Source organism: Patagioenas fasciata, chromosome 26 (assembly GCF_037038585.1).
Source record: "Patagioenas fasciata isolate bPatFas1 chromosome 26, bPatFas1.hap1, whole genome shotgun sequence".
NCBI lineage: Eukaryota > Metazoa > Chordata > Aves > Columbiformes > Columbidae > Patagioenas > Patagioenas fasciata.
The window spans coordinates 4,947,444-4,971,431 of NC_092545.1; the positions used below are offsets into that span (position 1 = coordinate 4,947,444).

At 46.0% G+C, this 23,988-nt stretch overlaps 1 protein-coding gene across 3 annotated transcripts in view; it reads right to left on the bottom strand.

Moving 5' to 3' along the window:
• Positions 1-8,634: 8,634 nt before the first annotated feature.
• Positions 8,635-23,988, bottom strand: part of DPYSL2 (dihydropyrimidinase like 2) — a 47,524-nt gene continuing 32,170 nt past the window's right edge. For all 3 annotated transcript variants that reach the window (XM_065856802.1, XM_065856803.2, XM_065856804.2), the window contains 9 exons: positions 23,801-23,881; positions 22,870-22,938; positions 19,806-19,926; positions 16,823-16,979; positions 16,526-16,667; positions 16,135-16,305; positions 13,619-13,798; positions 12,077-12,242; positions 8,635-11,472 (listed from right to left, as the gene is read on the bottom strand). In XM_065856802.1, the coding sequence (XP_065712874.1) occupies positions 11,381-11,472; positions 12,077-12,242; positions 13,619-13,798; positions 16,135-16,305; positions 16,526-16,667; positions 16,823-16,979; positions 19,806-19,926; positions 22,870-22,938; positions 23,801-23,881 (1,179 nt within the window). In that variant the 3' untranslated portion in view covers positions 8,635-11,380. The remainder of the gene's footprint in view (positions 11,473-12,076; positions 12,243-13,618; positions 13,799-16,134; positions 16,306-16,525; positions 16,668-16,822; positions 16,980-19,805; positions 19,927-22,869; positions 22,939-23,800; positions 23,882-23,988) is intronic.

Below are 23,988 nucleotides of genomic sequence, written 5' to 3' on the forward strand. Positions count from 1 at the left end.
ATGGGATTAGGACTGTGGGTTTTCCTCTATGAAGAAGATTGGGATTTCAAACCTCAGGCTTCATCAGTTCCCACTGCGGTGAGCGGGTACGATGCCTATAGCCCAGCACTGCCAACATACTCCGCTGAATTATGGCCTAACCCTGTCTTACGGGCATTTACTTCTTAATGTGAGCGTTAATGAGCACTGATAACCCTATTACAACACCAAGAAGATTTCAAACAAAAGTTGCAGGAGTTTGGATTGCATCCCCTCTGTTGCTGTGGCTTGTTCATAACATGGGTATTTAAGACATAAACTTATTATAAATAAAGAGGACCATTTAACATCCAAGTGACAAGTTACAGTGAAACCCGAAGAGTATAAATGCCAGGGGCTTTTTTCAGTTTATAAAATCTTGTTTCTAAGTTTATATAAAACATCTTGCTGGTTTTGTTGGGGATTTTTCTCTAATACTGAAAGAACTCTAGGACCAAATCCAAAGACCACTGACATGGCTGGAAGTGCTCTCATTGATCTGAGTTTGGCTCAGCCTGTTTTTAATGGGGATGGCTGCAGGGAGAGGCTTCTCCAGCGCAGGATGGGGGACTCTTGCCCTCTGGTGGCTGTTGCTTTCTCTAGAAACAAACTACCAGCAAAAACTGCGCTAGAGCTGCATTAGGCAAAGAAAAAGAAAGGAAAATAATGATAAAAAACCCCACCAAACACTGTGGTGGGAAGGGCGAAGTCTGCAGTAACAGAGAGTGAATGTTAACATCAGAGTAGCAAAAACCTGTTTGTTAATTGTTCCCCTCTGCTGTTTCCAGATTTTGTTCCATTCGGCTGCCGGAGGAGGCTTTTTCAGAGCTGTGCTAACGAGTTCTCCGTTGTTCATCACATCGGAAGGCCGTGCCCAATAAAACTCAGCACCATCCATACGCACGTGTTTAATCAAGACTCCTTGCCAGCAAACCACTAAGACGGTTGCCCAAAAGACCATAGGGCCCCTGTTGCCACCGCGTTCCTCCCACTGCAGCCCTGGGTCTGCTCAGGGATGCTCTGAGGGTTCACAGACCTTGTCAGGGTTAAGGGGACTGCTCTACTCCGTAATTTTTTGATGTTGGAGAAACACGGAGGGGTTTGGTGGGGAAGGATACACTTTTTCTTACTGAAATCAACACTGGACCATCAGAAGAGAGAGGAAAATGGATCTGAGCTGAAAAATGTTGAGCCCAAGGGTTTGTTTGTTGTGTTTTTTTTGCTTCTGAGAGTCTGATTTATTGCTCTGGTATAAGAATAAATCTAAGCATATTTAACCTAATAAAATAGTTTCCGTGTGACAGCTTTAATCAGGAGAACTGCAAGCTGCGTACAAAGGTGCTCAGAACTGTGTTTCTGTTTTACAGGAGGTAAATTGAGGCACGAAGCCAGCCCCAAGACCAAAAGCAGACATAAGCGTGGCACCAATTTCAGTGCCGGCATCCCCAAGTGAATCAGTAGAGACTCTTCCTACTCAGTACAGGGAAAGGAGGACTCTTAGGCTTGTTGCAGCTTGTTCTGGGAGAGAAACATTTCCCTCTTGCCTGGTCCATGGAGGAAAAAGCTTTAAATGATGATTGAACAGATGGAATCACAAATCAGCCCTAGGGTTCTATCTGAGCTCTAAGTAGCACCTTTGGGGCTGTTTTCCTTATTCTTTCTATTGAGGCAAGAAGATGCTGGCTAAGTCATTTGTACAAAAGCGTGAATGCCAAAATATATTCTTTCCACTCCTATAAATGGAACCTGAAGTGGTCCTACAGGCACTGTAAAATCAGTGCATGTAAAGCAACGCACAATAAAGGAATAGTCAAAAGCCAGATGTGTGGCTGCAGCGTGGGGTGAACAGAAGAGGCCCCTCTGTCACTGCACGTTGTTTCCGATTGATTTTTTAGCATGGCGTGTTTCTAAAAGCACCTGTGCTGAAGCTAAGGACAGCTCACCTCCCATTGGATCCAGGCCTCGGGAAGGCACAATGTTCCCTCTGTCTCAACCACTGCGTCGTCTCCTGACCTGCGGGGCTGCCCGGGTGGCTCATTGCTGTCCACCAAACAGGTGATGCTCTGGGCGCTAATGCGGAGATGAGTGAAATCTGGAGGAGGGAAAGCGATGATTTTAGCAGGGAAAAGAGTCATTATTATTCATAGGGGTGTCTCTCTCTATCTGCACTGTCTAACTGAAAAAACAAACTGTTCAGGATTATTTTGAGCTGATCTGTTCTAGCTGAAGTTCCCAGCACAATTGTTTAGCCAGAGTTGGAGGGAGGAGATGCTGTAAGCCAGAATCTGATCTCAATTACCAGCCTGTGAAGCTCATTTTAACTCTTTCCATGCCAAGGATGATTTATACATCCTAATCCCAGACCCAAACTCAGCATGGCTATGCAGGAACACTGCAAACAGGAACACTGCAATCAGAATCTGATATGACTCCCAACTCTACTAAAAGAAAACAGGAAGATTTATACAAATTAAATAGATCTGAACATATGCCTTTTGGGCCTAGGTTGGTTACAATACAAAACTTCTCACATCTAAGCAGTTGGTCAAATCCATAGGTCACCCAGTCTATGCTGGTGCAGTCTAGCGATGGTGACAAAACACCTTGATGACATCCCAAGGCCTGGAGAACCCATTACCACTACTGGATTCACAGCTGAGAAAAAAATACAGGAAAATAAGTCTGCTCTGAGTTTCCCAGCAAGGGTGCTTCCTAAAATATCGATTCTGGCACTTTGGGGAACGGTGAAGTCATAAGTCATGTCTTGCAAACATAAGAATCAGACCTGTGCTTTCCCTGAAGGAAAGCTGGGTTGGGCTTCCCAGTAAGGACCAGTTCCCCCAAGGCTGAACCCTGAGCACCCTTAGCATTACCAAGCCACAAGTGTCAGAGCAGCGCACCAGCAAGGGGCAGGTCAGGATTAACTTTATACTTATGATTAAAGGACAGTTTTCTGCACGGATGCTTTCCCAGTGCCAGTGCGCAGTCTCAGCAGAGACACTGATGCTCTGTCATCTCTGCCTTCACTGAGTGGTAAAGAGACTCGGTATTTCTGCCATATCGCTCATGTCAACCCAAATTACCCCGCTGAGACGCACGGTTGCCCTGTAATGGTTAGGGCATGATATATCCCATTATCTGCAAATTGATAGGGTTGGACCTTTAATTTGAGTGTTGATCCAGGTGTCTCTGAGCTAAACCCATCTCCAGAGCTATGGGCGAGCAATGAGGTGACAAGGAAGCCAGCAAGGCAGTGCCCTGGGGACACAATCCTGACCCCGCGAGACTGTGCTCTGCTGGATTGGTAGCACAAGGCTGGCAGCATATGCTGCTTTCAAACACTGGGAATCGACTTGTGCTGAGACCAGGCAGATAATTCAATATTTACCCAGGATTTCAACAGTAAAAGGATGTTGTTGTGCCTTCAAAGCTTTTGGAGGATGAGATCCATGGAACAGCTCCAGCCTCTGTTTCTTTGTGAATTTGTCAAAATGAGGTGTTGACTCGGTGTATTGCCAGAGAGGAGGTGTTGCCCCATTCACAAGGCCAAAGCTCCTGTAGCCCTCCAGCTTGGGCTGCCCCGTGTGCCTTTGACCTTGTGCTTCAGGAGACACGGCTGAGGAACCAGGGTTAGGCTGGAGAGTCAGACTTAAACATTATAGCAGCCACTCGACCTGTGCTCAGCAGCCCAGCGCTGGGCTGGGATCAGCACATTGACTCATCTGGTTCCGATTCCTGCAGTACTCACTTCATCGCTCTGGATCTCTGTTCTCTGGCTTTTAGACGAAGAGCATCACAGGCAATAGCACACCCCCTTTATCCACCTTCAGTATGAATGCTCCGCACGGCTGTGTTTGCCTCAGACAGTGCAGAGCCCCAGTTTTGGCAGGATGCTCCTCTACTACCACCGTGCCACGGTAATAGCATGAATTTATAATAACCAAGTTGTGATTCTTTTCTTACACATACCGCAGGAGCCCCTTTTTTTATTCCAATCGTTGAATCCAGAGGCAGTTCCACAAAATCAGTGCTAGAAGATGTTGTATGACACACCTTTGAAATCTGCCATTAAGCTACTATTATTCTTGCGAATAATGGACTTAAAGAGACGAAAACAAGTGAAGGGTTTTAATCGGCAGCCAAAACCATGGGAGGCAACACAACTGACTTTACCTGGCTCTGCAAGCTGAACAGGTACACGGCAGCCTCGCTCTTTCCATGCTGCTCGCCTCACCGGCTGTGTTTGTCCCCTGGCTTTGCTTTCCCCATCCCTCTCCGCCTGAATTTCAATCAGAAGCAGCAGCTGAACAGAAGGTGCCATTTCCATAGCTACGGAAGAGGCAGCGACAGCGAGAGGTGATGGAGAGGCTCTTACCCAGATGCAGTCATCATTAACATTCACCATAATAACCTCGCCTGCAAGCACAGCCCTACTATGGCAATAAGACGCTTGGGCTGTAAATCCTTGGCCGGGCTCGTCTTTCATCACAGAGAACAATACCTTTTGGGGCCACGTTTCTAATCTGCCAATTAATCATTTTTATATGTGGCAATGTTTACAGATAAGCAGAGACCACTTAAAACCACACCTTGGCTTAGGCACGGGTGGACAAGAATTGCCCTTTCTGAGGTATCGTGCAGCATCTCCCATCTGTCTCGCTCCTCCCATTGGGCTGGTTCTCACCTCTTGAAACAACACTGTTAAACAAAAACAGTCTCTCTGCATTTCTGGCTGTGCCACTGAGTTATTTTGGGACGCTGGGAGGACCTTTCACCTCCATTGTCACTGTGTAGCTCGTGTTTTGCTTGTTTTAAACCTTCTGTTTGCCCTTCTCAAGAGTCCAAGTCAGAAATATTCAGTCCCTTCAAGATGTTGAGCTGAGAGGCTGTGGCATCTTCGGGGACACATGATTGTGCCTGTTACACTGGAAATCACGCCTGTTGAGCTCCAGCCTTGTCCTTACAGTGATTCCTACCCCAGTGAGGAACAGAATGAATAAAATTGAATTTGAACGTGAGGGAGGGAATGTGGGTAGGAGAAAATAACCCTCAGAGTAATTCATGAGGCACGCTTATGGCTGTTATTTATAGATCTCTATGGGGGATTTATATTGTTCTCTACCATCTGACATTATTTGGCAGCTTAGCGGTGCCTGCAAAAAAAACAACACCCCAAACCCCCCCAAAACCCCCCTCCAATACCACATTTTTGATTAATAATCTGAAAGCTCAGGGTGTCAGCAAGTGCTGTCCCTGCTCTCCTCTAATAACTTACGGCTTAAAGGTGCAAGGGCTTGATTAAAACTCTCATCACAGTAAATCAATGGTAGCTCAGGGAAAAGAGGTCCTTTCCCTGCCCATTTTCAGGTCAAGTTCACTCACTTGTGCTTTTCTGGCATTTGATTTTGCGGGCGTGCAAAAACACTCAGTAAAGGGCTCACTGGGGGCGCTGAGTCCTGTCCACGGTGAACTGGAAGCACATTTTTCATGGAATCATAGAATCGCTAAATCGTTCTGTTTGGAAGAGACCCTCAGGACCATCGAGTCCAACCACAACCTAAACCTAGCACTAAGCCATAACCCTAAGGGGCCTTGTGTAAGAACCTGTAGAAAAAGCCTATGACTGACAGGGGTGTCAGGAAATCACTCATAAAACTATAGTTTGCTTCAAAAATCAGTGGGTGAATTGAAATATGCAGTGAAAAACAGTGATTTCCTATCACACTTAGAGCAAATTTTGATTTAAATACATATATATATATATATATCAGAATTTAAAAGGCAAAAATATGGCAGCTTTTTGTGTTGTAAAACATGTAATAGATATACAAATGCCAAGCCCTGTGTACTTCATAGTTAAGCAGGTCCATATCTGTTTGTGGAAGAAGCAAATAAAAGGGAGAAAAAGCTTCATGAAACGAAGAGAAATTCAGCTTAAAGACGTGTGTCTGGTGCCCTCTTGTGGAAAGGAGCAAATCGTTGGTGGTTTTAACAAGCAGAAAGGTCTCTGGGGTAGGGATTTTAATTTTGGACTTAGAATACGACGAAGAATGACAGAAACGAGACCTTGGGTAGCAAATTAACCAGTCATTTTCAGAAAACCTACTGCATGATTTTCTTGGCTAAGAGCTGAAAGAGTTCTACATATTTTATTATAGGAGGGTGTCTTGTTAGGCTTAAACTGTAACAGAATACACTCATATGATTCATATCTTTTAAACACTGAAATAGTATCCAATATATTAATATAATAGGCTATATGTATGTGTCATCTCTCTGTCACAGTAATCATAAGCCCTGTGCATGTTCTACATTTATTACATCCTGTATCATTCTTAAAATGATCCATGTGCCTCAAGGGACTTTGGCATTTTCATTTAAACGAGTCCTGCTGCCACCTAATGGCAGAGAGCTCAACCTTCACCTTTTGTGCTAAAAAAGGGGGTGAAAAGCGGTTCTGATGCTCCCATCTGTACAGAGCAAGCAGCTAAAAGTAGTAAACGCTTTGATTTTTAGAGTCATATAAACCTTGGGAAATTTAAGTTAATTAAACTTAGTATTAATTAATAGGATTTTTGCCACGCATAACCTATCTAGAATCATATTTAGTACCTTAATTAGGGGTGTAACACCATGTTCCCGGCCCATGCGATGGTGGCAGTTCTGGTAATGCACACTAAGGGTGACCCAAGTGGGTTCTTTTGAAGTCCAAAGCAACTGGGTCCATATTGCCCAGGAGCCCTGGGGGTCTGCGCGCTCAGACACCCTCAAATTACCGTGCTGGAAGGTATTAAGCTGCAGAAACGCTGCTTTGAGCTTGTGGGACATGCAAAACGGTGCAAATTAAGCCCTGTCTGCTGCAAAACCAGTTGGGTTGGACAGAGGCACATGTATATGTGCTTATATATATAAATATAGTTATAGATATGAATGAGCGCTCAGCCAGAGAAGCCTTGGCTTTTAAAATCCTTCCACTAAGGAATAAATCGAGACGTTGTCCTCAGCTGGTAACCCAGCTCTCCTCATGAGCTGACAGCTACTGTTCAAATTCATCGTCGACTTTCTTTGCCTTTTAGCCACTAATTGTGTATCAACATTAGGGTCAGATTAAATATATACTGAGTCTTAGAAACGTGGCCTCAAACCAGTCAATGGGAGGCCTGCAGGGAACCAAATCAGCGCATAACTAACGAGCCATGAGCTGGGCCTCATTGCTGTCAGCATGAGGAATTACCTGGATTAATGGGTTGATAAAATACAGATATTCATATGCTCTTCTGTAGCAGCAGAACAGCACTGTGCCACTGACCTGAACATCTTCCTGACATTTCTCGCTGGCTCCGTTCCTCAGTACATGTTAAGTTTAGATCTGGCTGGTATTTCTTTCTGATCTCAAAACCTTCTATATGCTTCAGGGGTTACTTTTTGGCCTGTTCCAGCACGGACCAGGTTCATGGAGTCCCTGGAACTGATTTCCTGGGGAAGAGGTTTCTCTCTTTCCAATTTAGACACTGGAGGAAGAAATAATGATAAAATAAAGATAAATGGCTGCTCTGCAGATGTTAACTAAACCCCAGTGCTTTAGGTTGAACGTATCTTTTGCTGTGATACTGTTGGGACAAGCTAATAAATCTTATATACGGTGACCCCCTAGCCCTGCTCTATGGGATTTGATTGCACGTATGCTAGTGTCTAATTTAAGTTGCCGGTAGGCAAATAACTGCATGTCATTGGTGACAGAGCCAGGATCCCCATATGGACCAGAAATCTTTTAATCAGTGGATGAGCGTTGCCCCTTCTGAACAGGCAGAAAGGAAACCCTCTTCAAACTTCCCACTGGATAGGGCTGCCAGGTTTAAAGCTGTGTGGGGAAAGCTAATTGCATTTCACCGAGCACCTAAACCTTTGGGCTCGTTCAAATGGGGAACAACAACTTAACATCACTGCAAAGCCACCTGCAAAGTCCAGCTGTGCTGGGATTCGGGGGCAGAGCACCACGGGGGATGCTCTGGAGGATGCAGGGATGCAGCAACCAACGGGCTGAGCAGCCAACAGCCACGCTGCCCCTTCCCGAGCCTTTCCCAGGATCCACTGCCATCTCACCGCGTCCCTGCCACGCGGTAAAACCCAACCAGCACCACCGCGAGCTTCACCGGCAGTTTTCCAGCCAGCTCCAACACTCCTCATTCCGTTATCTGGCTTCTGTTTACGGCTGTACTTTCTCTCCCATTCTGTGCCATCATTAGGAGGATCCAAGTGCAAACACATTGGGCAGCTGAGGGCTATACCGATAGTTTTACCTTCTTTTGCTCGCATTTCTTCAGCGATGCGGAGCCAGGAGTTTTGGGGTAGATGTCTCTGCTTCGGCAAATACTGTTTTAAACAGACAACACCCTGAGAAGCAGCTCGCTTTTCTCTAAAGGAAATTATGCCTGGACCATTGAATCCTCTTTAGCATCACCGTTCTCCAAGGAATCCTGTGCATTTTGCTCCTACACGGCACTACCATCACCTGCACCAGCACCGCGATCCGAGCTCAGGCAGGTTTTATCTGTTGGAGGCCCCGGTACGCGGTTACACAGAACACGTATCGCCTCGAGACACAGATGCACCTAGTGAAACAACAACATTTCGTCTTTATTAGGAGTTCCCATGGTAATATAACACAGAGTTCTTAAGGAATAAAACACAAGACTTGGGGTTGGGGTAGGGGATTTTTTGCCATTGAGACAATGGTCAAATATCAGTACTTCTTTTTGTCTACACACATGATCAGCTTTAGCACTTACAGCTCCTCCACTCATGGTTCACAATCACAAATCCAAGGGTTAAATCCAGCTAGTATTAAATCCTACTTCTTTTTTTTATTATTTTTAGAGCTTCAAGTCACTGCGGTTAATTAATTAATTCATCGTCTTGTTTTTTCTTTAAGCATTTACATATGACATTCATTAAACAGACACAAAGCGGACGAGCTCTCACAGGAAAAACATGCTTACATAGCCTGCAAAAAGCTTTTTTTGTGATTTTTCTTTTGCTTTTGAAGAACAAATTAAAACTCAAAAGTCATCATGAGTCAGTGAAGGAAAAAAAAGGAAGACTTAAGTGAATACTGAAGAGCTGCAAGTGTTTCGGAGAATTGAAACGGATCTGCAATTCTTTCTTTTTCTCCCCAACTCGTTCAAATTGATTTTAACATACAGGTGACGAAAAAAAATGAAAATAGCTGCAATATATATTAAGTTCTTGGACTACTTAACAAACAAAGTGCAAACTCTTTTATGCAAAACTAAAAGACTCAAGAATTAAACCTAAATGCAAAATGCCTGGATGAATATGGCAATGTTTTTCTTCTGTATTCAAAAGGGCCTAAAGGAATTAGGTGCTGAAGCTGGGAGGGTTTGGGTACCTACAGAGCTTCCAGATCCTTTGCAAATCCCAGCATTGATACTTCATATCGACAAATTTGGTATTTGTTTCTTAAATCCTTCATATATATAGTTGTGGTTTTTTTTTTTTTTCCCTAAAAGAACCTGTAAACACCATTTAAGAAAATACAAACATGGAAAAACGAGGTCGATGTACATGGCAAAGTACAAATAGAAGAGACAGCAGAAGATGCAGCCAAGTGGCAGGGTGTACGGACAGCGGGCAACGCGGGGCAGAACCCCGGCTACAAAAGCTCTGTGCTAAGGACAGGCCGAGCTCTTGGGACCACTGAGCCCTCCAGCTGAGCGGGAACCTAAGGGCACAGGTTTATTCTCCATGCCCTGAAAATAATGAGCCTAAAGGCTAAAAGACCTTCAGCCCTCAAAGACACTTAAATGCCCGGATCCCACTGACAGTCAGAGAAGCTGGGGCTCCTAAATTCATGTAAAGATCGCTCGTGGCCTCTGGTTTCTCAAATCTGAGGAGGGTGGGGAACCACCAGGTGTTCTGATGAACATTTGCACAAAGGCAGATTCCTGAAGGAACGAGAGACTGAAATTCGTGTCACGTACAAGAGATTCTCAGCTGCTGTTGACCCTGTTGCTCTGAGGCTCCCAGCTCCAACAGCTGGGCATCTGGACTCGAGCTGGAATCGCCACAGATGCTCAGGCACAAGCTCAACTGATCGGCCTTTCAACGAGAGCTAAAGATAAACTCTCGTAAAGTTTTAAATAACCATTCATCGATGGCCAGGAAGGGGGAACGTGGCTGCTATAGAAACCTTGCAAGCAACATCTCGCTCTTTGCGCTTGGCCCCCTGCTCATCGATTTCCACCTCCAGGAATGAAAGACAAACTGACTGCTAAAAACTTCTCAAGGGATTCCATCCCAGCTCCTCAGCTGGTATCCAGCCCTTTGTTTGTACCAGCTCAAGACCTAATAGTGAAGTGATGTGAAGATCATAGCTTATGAACCTGCTCCGCGACCTCCTGTTGCAGTTAAGTGGCAAGTGCTGGCTGGAACGATGCAACCCAGGAACACCCCAAGTACCAGGGGGACAGTGACATGGGCAGGAGTCTGTCACTTGGATGAGGTTTGGGAAGGACCGAGAAGAATGGGGAGATCCCCCAGTTCTGAGATAAGGCTTCGTAAACACAATGATACAAACATATTAAAAACACACACACAAACGTGAAGAACCAAAAATTTCCTCAAGGACCTCATTTGCAGCAAAATCCAGAAGGAATAATAAAAAATAATGGAAAAACAAACCAACAGAACCAAAGTCCCCAAGGATTCTAGCTCACCCGGCGGCTTTGTCAGCTCCTAGTGCTGGGTCCTGTTCCTCTCCTGGCAGCACAGCTACTCAGCGGCCTCAAAGGCGGCGGTGGGGATGGTGACACACAGGCCGGGGTGGGTGTCCCTCTGCGCTTCTCTAGCTATTCTGCTGGAACACAGAACCCTACGGAATATCCAGTTTTAAACCCTTGAACTACTCTTCTGCTTGATATTTAAAATAATAAAAAAAAAAAAGCTATTTTTAACATTTATTATTTATTTATTCCTTTTTTTGTGTGTGTGTGTCTTAAAGGCAGCTCCCGGGAAATTCACTTTGTCCTTCCTTTATTAAAAGAAAGATGCTGAATGGGACAGAGGCCACGTATTTCAAACATCCTCTTTACATTTACTTTTGCGTGTCAGAGGTGTCAAAATGGGGTTTATTTCCTTACATGTGTAGTGGCTGAGGGGGGGAAAGTGAGAGGGGTTGGTGAAGATGAGGAGGGAATCTGAGGGGACTGAAAGAGGCGCCTTACTTCAGCCCCCCCTCACTGGTTGCCCGCAGTAACTGTCACAGGCTCTAAAAGAATCAAGAAAGGGTCTCCCGGTGCCCCCGTCCCCTGGTCCGCTAGGCGGGCACAGAAGGGGTCGGTCCTTAGCCCAAGCTGGTGATGTTGGCACGTCCGCCCGGCGGCGCCACGATGCGCTGGGTCGTGCGGCGGGGGATGTTGTCATCGATCTGTGCCCCTGCGGGAAGGAAAAGCAACGTCAGGTCCGCCCCATACACTGAGAGTTTGATGTAAGTGAGTCAGGAAGGATGGCTGCACTGAAACCCATCGAGTCCTCTTAGGCCAGGCTTAATGGTGTGCATCAAAACGCAGCACCTTGGGAGGAAAAGGCCTCAGTGCCCTCCACAGCGCTTTAATTCTGCTGAAACCTGTTCTGCATGAATAGCTCCAAACATCTGAGCCACCCAGCCCTGTGCAGATAGCAGCTGGCTGAATGGTTTTCCCTTAGCGATTCTTTCTTATCCTTTTTTTATAGTTCCAGTGCACTGAAATGGCACGCAGAGAAATCAAATCTGCCGCATACCAGAGCCACAGCTGGGCCGAGCTGGCAAAGCTCTGCTGAAGCTGGTGCCAGCTGCCCTCTGCAGACACCCGGCTGAGGACTCTGTGACAGCTCCTATCCTGCTCTTCCTCCTTTCTAAATGGATAAGCTCCGAGCTAAAATACGCACCACAGTCTCTCTCATTGCCTTGCAATTTCAGCAGAATTAATTCAGAGCATGGCAGCATAAACAGGCTGTGATTTCAAAGCACTAAATAATTTAGCCCCGTAAAAATGCGTACCAGACAAGCTGAACCCAGACTGGTGCAGGTTCCTCACGGGTGGCGCCTGCTGTTTGGCAGGAGACGTCTTAGCTGAAGATGCTGGTGTGACGGTCTTGGGTGTCACTGACACTTCGCAGACGGGTCCGTCGTAGAGGCCTCGAGGGACACCCCGCAGCTCGGCCAGCTGCAAAACACACAGACAGGGAGCCTGCGGGGTCAAACCAGCCTTCACAACAGACCAAAACAGCTGGCCAGATGTCGCTAGGCCAAAGAGACACATTTCTGTGCTGATCCCAGGGGTGGTTGCTGCTCTCTGAGGCAGCATGGACAAAAGGAAAGACACTCGGGGCTGCTGCGGATCCAGCTCTTTGCTGGTTGGTGTGAGCAGCCTGGAGAAAACAGACAGTCTGGCCCCTGCACCGCAAGTTCTGTCCTTTAATGATCTCAACCCACTTGTTGTAGACTCCTGGCAACTCTCAAATAAACTTATTACTCAGCCCTAAAAAGCAAAACACCACCAAGACAGAGGTAGGGCTACTTAAAGAGGAGCCCTGGTGAGCTTCACAGTGCCAGCCTGGGAGCTTCAGGCTGGCTTAAATGCAATTGTTCCAGTTGAGATGCTGCCCAATTGGATTTATAGGTCAGACATTTCTGTGTTAACACCAGGACACAACAGGAACCACAGATCTGTCCTCCCCAGTCTTACTTGAGGTTGTAATTTTGATAGCTTGCAATTTCTTCAAAAGAACAATTAAGTGAAGGGCATTTGCAAGGAATGTGAAGATTACCTGTGGCCAGCAGAACCAACACAGCTGTTTTTATCTGGGAGAAGGCAGCACTTTGAACATGAAGATGCTTTTCTTCTCAGAAGTCTGATTTCTAGAAATAAACTTCTTAAGGTCTCGGCAACTAAGTTGCAGCAGAGTTCAGTGTCATCTTCTCCGTCAGTTTTTACCAACTGAAGTCATATCAAAAGGCAGTTTCTGCTTTGCATGGGTGTGTTGTACAAAAACACTTTCCCAACTATTTTAGCCTCTTATAAATAGGAAATTCTCCCTTTTAAGCAGTCAGTAGGCTGTGCCTGTGACTCACCAGTCACCAGACAAGAGCATCTGATCATATCTGACAGAAGGGAAAGCAGCATAATGCATCTATAACAATACATTAGAAATCTAAACTGTTGCTGAAGGGTTTGATATATAAACGCTATCAATAACTTCTCTTGGTACTCCTGTGACAGGAGAAGCCTGCTGGGTTATTCACAGGTTGACTCACGTCCAAACTGGACAGTCCCTGGTCTACGTGTCCCAAAACAGAGAATTAAAGAGCAGAAAAACAAAATTTGCAGAAAATCCAAGCTCAAGCCAAAGCATATTCCCGTCATGACTCAAGTGACGAGCAAAAATGAAAGAGGAATGAGATAACTACGGCTCCTATCCAGGGAACGCTTTCTGCTGCAGAAATGTGTCCGCGAGCCAGGGGACAGCATCTATTTTCCACCCGCTTTAACTCGGGAGGTTCAGGCGGAGAAGAAATGCGCGTCCAGCCGTTTCTACCCACCCTGCTCCTCGCTTTGATGCGCTTGTAAACGAAGTCAGGGAAGGGTTTCCTGGGGATATACCGCCCGGATCCCTCGGTGACGTGGAGATTCCCGTCCTCCAGCACGATCTTGCCCTGGCTGATCACCACCAGCGGAGACCCACGGCACTCCATGCCTTCGAAGATATTGTACTCCAGAGACTACGACAAACAAGAAGACAATGTGAAGCAAATATGTTCATCGCAGCCACGCCTGCTAGGCGTTAATTAGCTTTTCTAATTGCCAAAGTTTTCAGGACAGACGGAAACAAACCCGACAGCGTTCACCTGCATCGTATATGCTGTGGTTTAACAGAAAGGCTGGTCTTCACTATCACTATTCACTACTGAGGATTTGAGGAAATACAGTTTCAAATGAGAATATCTCAAAGTCTACCTGCTTAAAGGCATTTAGGCACCTCTCTATTCTGAATTGTGGGGGATTTAAGAGCCAAATAACATTTTATCTGTGTTTCATACTAAAAGCAATGTTAATTTTGGAAAGCTGTATTTTAGAGCGGTGTTTTGGTTGATGGGTGAGGGACCAGGGCAATCTTGTTTTACTCTTAATGGGATTGCTCATCCTCAATTAACAGGATTGGAAACATTACACCATGGAAAAAAGACAAGTTTTAAAGGAATTACTGAGAAACGTCCCACCCATGAAACCTCCTGAAACGAGAGGCACTACAACCATGTTATTTGGGGACTGTTACTCCAGTGACCATCTCTGAGACAAATCCAAGTCTTTTTTACTGAGTTAATAACAGTTTGCTCCTGAAGTGTGTTATAAGTATGGGTAGGCTTGACTGCAGATGTACAATTAGCTGGAACGGCGGTTAAACCAACACTGAACTGGGTCCAGTCTGAAAAATAGCCGTGGGGGCAAAGAAGGAGGCTGGTTTAGAAGCTTGTGAATTAGGCTGGTTCCAAGAACAACATCATCTCCCTCTCCAGCTCCTCATGTTTCCTTGCCAGACAGTGGCAAGAGCAGTGTGAATTCTTGGAAAAACATCCGTATGTTGCTCTAGCATTTAAAAATGTAACGATCATCTGATGCCACATAATCACTACATCTCCCTGTGTCGCAGCAACTGTTCTGCCTGACTTTCAAAGGGGCTTTTGTTTTCTACTTGACCAAACGAGGATGCCTTGGCTCTAAAGGCATCACTCGTATCCATGAGGAAATTTAGAGTTCAATTAATTTCCTAACGACAACAGCCATTAAATGGCAGTAAGTGTCAAATACTCAATCCAGTAAACTGCTTTCAGCTCTTTGAGACACTCATAAGCACAAACCGAGGTTCAGAGCACCAAATTCAGCACCTAACAGTGGTACAACCCTGGGTCCCTGCTCTAAGTCATTCCTCTCCAGATTGGACGTGTGATGTGTCTGGAAGCTCCTCTATGGTGACTGAAGTGACTGATCCAGACTTTTGAGTGCGGACGCCTCTGTTGGACATCCAAGCAGAGGCAGGATGAATCCAGGCCATCTGTGACCAATTCTGACACAGGGTGAAATCACGGGGAAGTGAACCAAACCTTTCAAAAAAGTTTCTTTGTGAATGTGCCCAGGGATCCAAGCGTGGAAGAAAATTTTGCTCCTTCAGCTCCAGAGTGAATGAAAGCATTCACGGAAAAAAAGAACAAGGAGTTTTTTCCAGGGAAACATTCCATAGGTTCATCGCCAGCAGTGAAATAAGTCATCAACAAATGCAAACAGTGGTTGCTTTCTCTGAGACAGCGCTCAAATGTCACAGGGAGACTCCAACCAGCCCTTTGCACTGGGACCGTTCTGCAGTTTCCCACGGGGTGGGACAGATTTTTCGCTGTAGGAGCCAGGTGTAAGACATGGGACACGGCTGTGGGACATAGGTTAACAGTGTCCCTAATGGCGCCACCACAAAGAAACAGGAGGAAGGTCTGGTTAGTCTGGGTGCTGCCTTATGCTTCCCTGTGCCAGCTAACATGGGGATGATCACCAGTAAAATCATGTCTGACTCCACACACATGTGCCAGATCAGTACGTGGTGTAAATCCACTCAGACTCGTAGATCTGGATCAGATCTCCAAGGTGTCCACGAGCTGATGAGCTTCACTGACCCCAACTAGAAAAAGGGGAGTTCACATTCCCACTGCTAGTAAGCCAGATGGTCATAAATGACACACTGTGATAAGAGGCCTTTCGGTATTTTAGAGGACTTAAAGAGCTTTCTGTGCGCTCAGATCCAAACACCCAACGCTCAGAAAGAGCAGACAAGCTCTCTGCTCCAAGGGGAGTCTCTGGGGATTCATGTGATTTCAGATTTGGACTCAGTCGTCTTCCCTTGTGCTCACACAACTGAGTTGTACTGGGTGTAAGACAGAGAGGGCTTGGGGCATGGAGAAAACAAAGCCCTGAGTTGTCATGAGCTCTAGTTCTTGGCAGCACAATGTGGCGTTACAGGAAGACAGAAGGAAATGAGCAGCAGAGCTCACATTGTAGAAAATATCCTTACTATGTTATGAGTCTTGGCAGAGATTGTCTTGACGCTGTCGGGATCCCAGATAACCAGATCAGCATCCGAGCCCACTGCAATACGGCCCTTCCGCGGGTACAGGTTGAAGATTTTGGCTGCGTTTGTGCTGGTCACGGCCACAAACTGGTTCTCATCCATCTTGCCAGTCACCTGTAGAAAGACAAAAGGAGTCACTGCGTTAGCCAGGTGGGGAATACTTCAAACTGCAAAGAGCTGACAGCACAGAGGATTCCAAATGATCTCTGCAGGGGCAAAATCCTCAAGTGGAAGGACCATTAAAGTGTCTGGGAGGAGATGATAATATAATGCTGCAGCTCTTTCAGCTCTGAATGTCTGGTTGCAGCCTAAGCCTAGGACATGTGTGACATACCACAGCCTTATCCCAGATGATGGACATCCTCTCCTCAGTCCCGTTGGTTCCTTCAGGGATCAGGGTAAAGTTGTCCTTCCCAACAGCTTTCTGAGCAGTATTGAAGGTGCAGTGGCCACTGCCAGTAACTTGGAGGTCTCCACTGGAAAAGACAATGAGAAGTATTTAAGATATTTTATAGTCACAGGTTTACTCCTAAAGGTAAAACAGCCTTTTGCTTGCTGGCAAAACCAGTTATTAATCACCCACTTGTCTTGTGATAAAGCACACGGTGTATGAACACAGAGCTCTACTCACCAGGCCAGTAGTGAGTTGAGAAAATCAGGAGTGGTTGGGTCAGGACTCAGTGGTGGGGAAGTGACAAAAGCTGCTGCCTTGGCCCAGTTCTTGCTCCAGTAGTGAGATCCATCGGTACCCAAGCTGGCTGTGATGGGCTCTCCATACACGACAGTGCCTACAGGATAGGGATACAGACAAATCCTGTTCAACAATCCACAGAAATTGTGTTATGTTACTAGGGGCACGTTTTCACATGCAAGCTCTTCATTTTACTTGCCTATCTAGAGATATCTATAGAAACACTGAGGATTTTTCAAAAATCAGTCTCTCAGACTAAGTATCCAAACAACTAAATACCTGATTTAATACGAAAGATACTGTTACTGATAAGAGCTTGGAGCAGCAAAATGTGCATGATGTCTTTTCACAACTGCTGAGGTCAGTGCTGATTAATTGTGCTTGAAAGGGTTATTGTAAAGATTCGTTGTATTATATCCTGCGCCAAGAACCTTAGGAAAGATGGTGATGGGAACTGTAAGAGTGTGAGGAGATCCAATCTGATCCAGAAGGGATGTGGAAGAAAAAGAATGAAAAAAAAAATAGCGCCTGCAATATTTTTATAGATGTGTATGTATTAAAGATCTAACAAGGCTGGGTTTTTGGAGCAGATAAGAAAAAGCTCTGATCAGGAAAGTTTCCTGCCAACAGAAAAGCCCATCACAGACCAAGTATTCCTGGTTGACAAATGCAGTGATTTCCCCAAGGGTACACAGCGAATCTGTGGCAGAACTAGGAAATGAAACTGGATCTTGTGCCTCTCCGTCCAGCGCACCAACCACCAGTGCATCCTTCCTCCTCATTAACGTTTTTGGAACCACATGAAGGAACAGCAGATCCTTAAGGCCACGATACTTTGCAGGCTGGAATGCACCAGCAACATCTGCACACCAAGCAGATGCAAGATGCTGCGACTTCAAAAGCGGCGCAAGCCGGTAGCCCCACAGATCTGCTCACCAAATGCAACCTTCCCGAAATCTCTGGGCCTATCCATCTGGTTCCCGAGCCCAGACACTTCATGTATTTGTATCTGCCTGCAAAAGACGTGGGTAGTTAAAATATTAACCCTGAACACTTCGGTCAGAAAAGAGTGGCAAAGGCAATGCCAGAACTGGTCAGAGGGTCTTACGCACTTCACCATGCAGATTACAATATAAAGGATATTATTTGAGGTACTGTTACATCTATAGGCTCTCAGCGAGCTGGGAAAGATGCATTAGTTGAGGCAGAACAACGCATTAACTGGGTTCATGCTGCTTCCAGGACCACACTGGAAGGTGTAGGAACACACTGGGTGTAGGAACAGCCTTTGTCGGGGGGATCCAGCAGCAGAGGAAGCGGCCGGCTGACATCACTTGCCACAAATAGGGTTATGAAATCAGAACAGGGCAAAACACACGCTGGCTATTAATGGGAGGCCTGTTGTGGGCCAATACATTGGGAGGATTGTTTGAGCTCCCCAATCTGCCAGCGACAGAGTCTGCAGGGAATCTCCTCCATACAAATGCCACTGGGAACATCTGGCTTTAAATAACATTCGTTCTTTTCCATTTAGCAAATCAATTCTGGTTTGTTTTTGCCTTGGATAGTCTTCAGTTGTGCTTCCTCTGTTGCTTGGGAGGGCAAGGCTAATGTGTGTGGCCCTCCCGGGTTACCCAGTTGGGTAACTGCACATCATTTAAATTGAATTATTTAAATTAAGGAACAGAGAACGGCGTGCCGTTTATACCCCAAATTCTCCTTATAAGGAGAAAATGCAATCTGAATGAAAACTGTGTATGCTGGTTCACTCAGGAGGCCCGGTAAAGTGAGTTCTGTGGATCATTCACTTGGGACAATCCAGAGCAACATCCAGTCAAGTCAGGGTGTGTTTTACAGCTCCTGCAATGTAAGTGTAAGATCCCTTATCCCAGTGCTCCTGCCTACTTGCCAGATAGTGGTCAAGGGCACAGCGAGCGTGGCAAGAAGGTGCTTTTCTTGCTGTTGCATCTCTGTGGTGTGTGTGTCTCCAGTACTTCACCTAGAAAAATGCAGGGATGCTTCCCTGGCTTATAGGATTGAGTTGCACAGCCACATCAGGTTGTTTTCTGGGGTAATGCAACACGTAGCCAATTCTGCATGTCAACACATCTCATGTCAGCATCATCTCCACTAACGGAACTAGGAGAGAAAGGTTCTTCCCAAACAGCTTGAGCTGCTTCCACACCACAAACAGGAAGAGATGCCTTGGAAATCAGTGCTCCTCCCCAACTCTGAACTCATTTCACAAGAATCATGGGACCAAAACACTTCTGAGCCAACACACAAACACAAATCTGTTTGCTGTGGTAGGCAATCAGCTCCTCTCACACCAAACACCCAGATGGAAAGTGATGTCATTTGTATATCCATTCAGGTTTATTTAGACTGCATGGAATTAAATCCAACTTTTCTGAGGAAAGAAGGAGGAAAATCATCCTTCCTGCTTATTCACCCACCCAGAACTGCTTTAAATAGAAATGAAGGGTTTAGTCACAGAATAAAGCAGGGAGCCAGGCGCTTGTAACCCTTGCTCCTTGGGGGCAAGACAGCAGGATGAGGACTCAGGAGAAGCTACCGCATCTCTGAGAGCAGCTCAGTTCCCTCACAGGCCTCAGATTAATTAAATGGAGACAGCATGGAATCACTCTGTGATAACATGAAGGCATGTGGTTTAATGTGGTAGGATGAGTGTGGAGAAAGAGGTTCTAGGCTGAACAGAAGAAACATCTTCTGGCACTGATACGACCCCTGAATACTTGTCTGTGGGAGATGAGACACAAGCAGTTGCTTGGGACGTTTTAAAAAAGAGCCTGGACAATAACACTGGAAAAAGAAACCCTTTCTGTAGAGATGAAGCTGATGCTGGCAAGGAGTTGAACTGCATGAGCTAATAGGGTGCTGCTATCCAAGGGAAATAACTTACCCTTTTTCCTGGCTTGAGCAATGACATCAGCGGCACTTTTGCTCATCACCTTGGTGATATAGAGGGGGCAGTTGGTTTGGTTGGCGATGGTTATTGCCCGGTTCACAGCCTCTGCCTCCACCTGAGAAATGAAGTCAGCAGCAAGTTAGTACGGTAACATCCCCGTGTGCCAGCACATCCCGTTCACCTTTGGAGGGGCACAGCCTCTGCTTTCACAGCAAAACAGGCTGTGCAGGGACAACAGGAGAGACTTTCTGCCTCTCTGATTGGGAGCCAGACAAATGTACAGTGTAATCACGATAATTAAAACGTCATCGAGCTGCAGTCTCCTCTCATTACTATGTTTTCTCCTAGGCTGCTTCAAAGTTTCTCTGCAAGCAGACTAAGTTCTGAAATAACACTCCAGGTGCTCAAGGTCAGAGTGATTAAGTCCCTTCTTTAACCTAGACAAAAATAACCAACTAAACGTTGACTCAACAAAACTATTCGTGTCCCAGCCCACGCAGAAGGAGATGCTGAAGCCACATATACTCTGGTAAGCCACGTTTGCAGAGCAGCCTCCTAAATTGTACCCTCCACTACAACATCTGGCTTGGGATCTGACAGAGTGTGAATCACCCCATAAATCAACTACTTTTTGTTGCATGTGTGGAGATAGAACCTCAGCAAGATGAAGGGTCACTTTACAGCCTTAGAATGAACATCATCACTGCAGACTTCTGCAGATCACACATCTTAAGCTAAGATGACAGATAAAGCAACAGGGCAATGCTCACAGTGCCTACCACGCTGTACCTGAGGTTTCCCACTTGCAAAGCAGGGATAAAACAACACAAATCACCAGATTTTTGTCCAAAACACATTCGAGCAACTGCTAAGCAGGAGGAGAAGATTTTCTGCACAAGGCTGCTGGATTCCTGCCTTGTGCCCAGATGCTATGGTGACAGGCACATAACAATAACCCAACGACGAGTCCAAAGGGGAATGTTTGCAATTACCAGTACGTATTGGAAGCCCTAGCACAGCAGTTCTATTGGAAAAAAAGAAGACAGACATTTCCTGGAGCACTTGGACTGCTCTTGCTTTTGGTGTTTTTGTGGCTACAAGAAAAACAAAAAGTGATGGATTGCTCTGAAAAGTCATCGCAGAATGATCTGAGCTATGAGGGGGAGTTTTCCAGAAAGTGATGGGTGATGCTCACTTGGGATGGTGGTGCATTAATTAAGGATCCCTTTGCTGGCTGGGACAACATGCTGAATACCATCACCTTGGCTTAGCCCAGGTTATTGAGGTGAATGAGTTAAAGCCACCAGTCAGTGGTGAAATTCATCCCTTCTGCTCCGCCTGGGAACTGAGAAGATGTAGATGCTCCGAGCAAGACACAAATGCACATGGCCAGACCCTGAACGCTCCGCTCTGAGTCAAGTCTCACTGAATTGAGCGGGAGCTTTGATTTAGCCTTGCTTAACAACTCCTGCTAGTCTGTTGTAGACAGAGGTCTGAATTAAGCGGCTCTTCAGTAAGATGACAACCACCCTAAGTCCTTAGGGCAGGTTGTACACTCTGTAAGGGGCTGTGTGAAAAGTCAGTTTTAGTGTTAACACCAAGAAACGTCCACTCCTACTGAATTCAACAGGAATTGCGGATCTGCTGCCCCCTCAGAATCTGGCCTTTGTCACCTGCCGCTCCAAGCGAGTTGTGTGTTTTTAAAAACACTAAGTTACACCCACACTGGAGATAAGGGGAGGGAACCAGATGACATCGTTTCCTGCTCTGTTTCCTATGACTTTCGAGGAGGAAAGTTTTGGACCGAACGCTTCCGCCTGGGGCAGACAGCGCAGCTGAGTTCAGCTGCACAGAGCTGCCCCGCAACGCTGGGAAAGGCTTTACTGGTCCCCATTTGAGCCAGGCACGTGTCCTCACGCAGCCTTCCCTGCTGTACTGAGAAAGAGCACATTTCCGCACAGATGTAACAAACCACCCCAGCCAGGGAGCCACGGAGTTCGCACTTTAAAGCTGCTGCTGCACTAAGGATGAGCTTTGAAGTAGCCAGACAAGACTTGGCCAGTTTGACGGCCAGACCCTTCAATTTAAGGAGTAGCTTTCCTTTGAAGTCAACAGAAGTTTAGGGGTGCTCCAGAGATGAGCCCCAAGTGTCATGTCGGCATCTGTTCCCGTTTCTCCTGATGCAAGCCAAAAAATATGCAAAAAAAACCCAAAAATGCAGGGGTGAGTGGGCGGAAAGCTCAGTGCAAGTGTTTGCTCACAACTTGCAGGAAGCACAAAATCCCAGCTCTCGGAGCCAAACACAAATTCTGCGAGGATTCACATACTGCCCGAGTCAAGCGTTTTGTTTTCCCCTTCTGCATTAAGCAACTGAGTGATTTATGTTCCTACTGAAATGTCTCTGGATGCTGCTTGTCTGAACCAAGGGGAAGAAACAGAGGGAGCGCGAGGAGCACGTGGGGATGATCTCACACCCCCAGCTGCCACATCTGGCAGTCAGCAAAGCCCCGATATCTCTCTTGCAGGAACAAAAAGAACGGCTTGTACATAACGGATGGACCTCTGGAAGCCAGAATGCCGCAGTGAGATGTCCAGCATAGAGACACTGAAAGACTGGAAATGAAGAATTCAATGGGAACCAAGCAGGAAAGCAAAATGTTAAGGTTCTTTCTTTAGATTCTCACTTCAGATATCTGATATTTGGGCAGAGACTTGATAGAGCAACTCAGATAATCAACAGAAAGAGATGAGCTTTACCAGAGGGTGAATCCCATCTTAGGCTGGGTTAATTACTCTCTGGAGATGTCCCCTTCTCCAGTACAGAAGATGAGGGGGCTCCTCAATTCCACGTAACTATCCATAGCAGTTAGTTTCTAGACGGGACTAGTTACTAGTTAGTTCCTAGAAGCGTGTTATCCTCTTCCCATGCAGCAATAACATTTACAGTCAGGATAAAGTTGTGTTTCTGGCCACATTCATCCCAATATGAAGGTATCTGATGGCAACATAGAAATGTTACGAAGTGGGGGAGTAAATGCAGAGGCAGTAAAGTCCTCACCTCTTCGGGTCTGCTCAACACATGCCCTTCAGGACCTGTGATCCCCAGCTCCAGGATCCTTTGCTGCTCCTGAGCCCGAGAGAAAAAAGAACAGGAAAAGGATTTAAAGCAACATGCGTTTTCCTTGCAAACACAGCTGTTTGACAGAGGTACAAGTGAGATCGGAGGCATCCATGCACGCTAATCATCACACGGGGCTTTACAGAAGGGCCTTACAACCAGAGTCCCGTCCAGCTTCCCCTGCTGAGAATAACCAGAGCTCACAAAGCCCTTGCTGATTTGTTCACAGGAGGTCAGGGAAACCTTGTATTTTGATTTGCTTCCCACTGGGTTCATAACCCCTCAACTTTCACTACTCATTTGTGTCTAGAAAATCATCTCTAAGATGTGGCAAAAGGGCATCTCATGAAAAAAATCATCCTGCAACTGCAGCCAACTGGGCTCAAAGACTCAGGTGGGCTCTTCCCCAGCCAGGCAACGCAGAAATCCTCCGCAACGCCAAGTTTTGCATGTATAAAATGAACTGGAGACAAGATTAAATCCAAATACATTATTAACACTTCTTTGTTGCTGCTTAAAGGACATACAGATCCCAAACGTCAGCATCCCAGGTACTGTATGAAAGGATTTCCTTTCCCTTCCCTGCTCTCAAGTTACCGCTGAACATTTTACTGGACACGGTGACAGTCCCACCCAGACACAGTCTGATGGGGAAAAAGGCAAAGACAGCCATGAAAGCTGCCACAAAAACCTGCTTTATCAGTGGCAATGAAGGGAATAACACTTGACATACAGCTCTGCTTGCATCCTTGATACAGCTATGCCATACTTGTAAACGTCTTGGTGATTTTCTGTTTGCAAAGAAGGAATTAGAGTTTAAATCCCTCCCAGCATTTTGAAGTTAATAATCCACCGAATAAACACAACATACCTCAGCAATAATGTCACCATTTTCAGCGTGCACTTGTGCTGTCGCACCGATATCCCGGATTACGCTCAGGACCTCATATATCTGGAAGACAGAAAACACGATACAATGTACCCTGAGTGGACACTCAGGTACACACACCTATTCTATAGCATATGCTCCAGTCTCCTTCAGCACCCAGAATCTTGCAG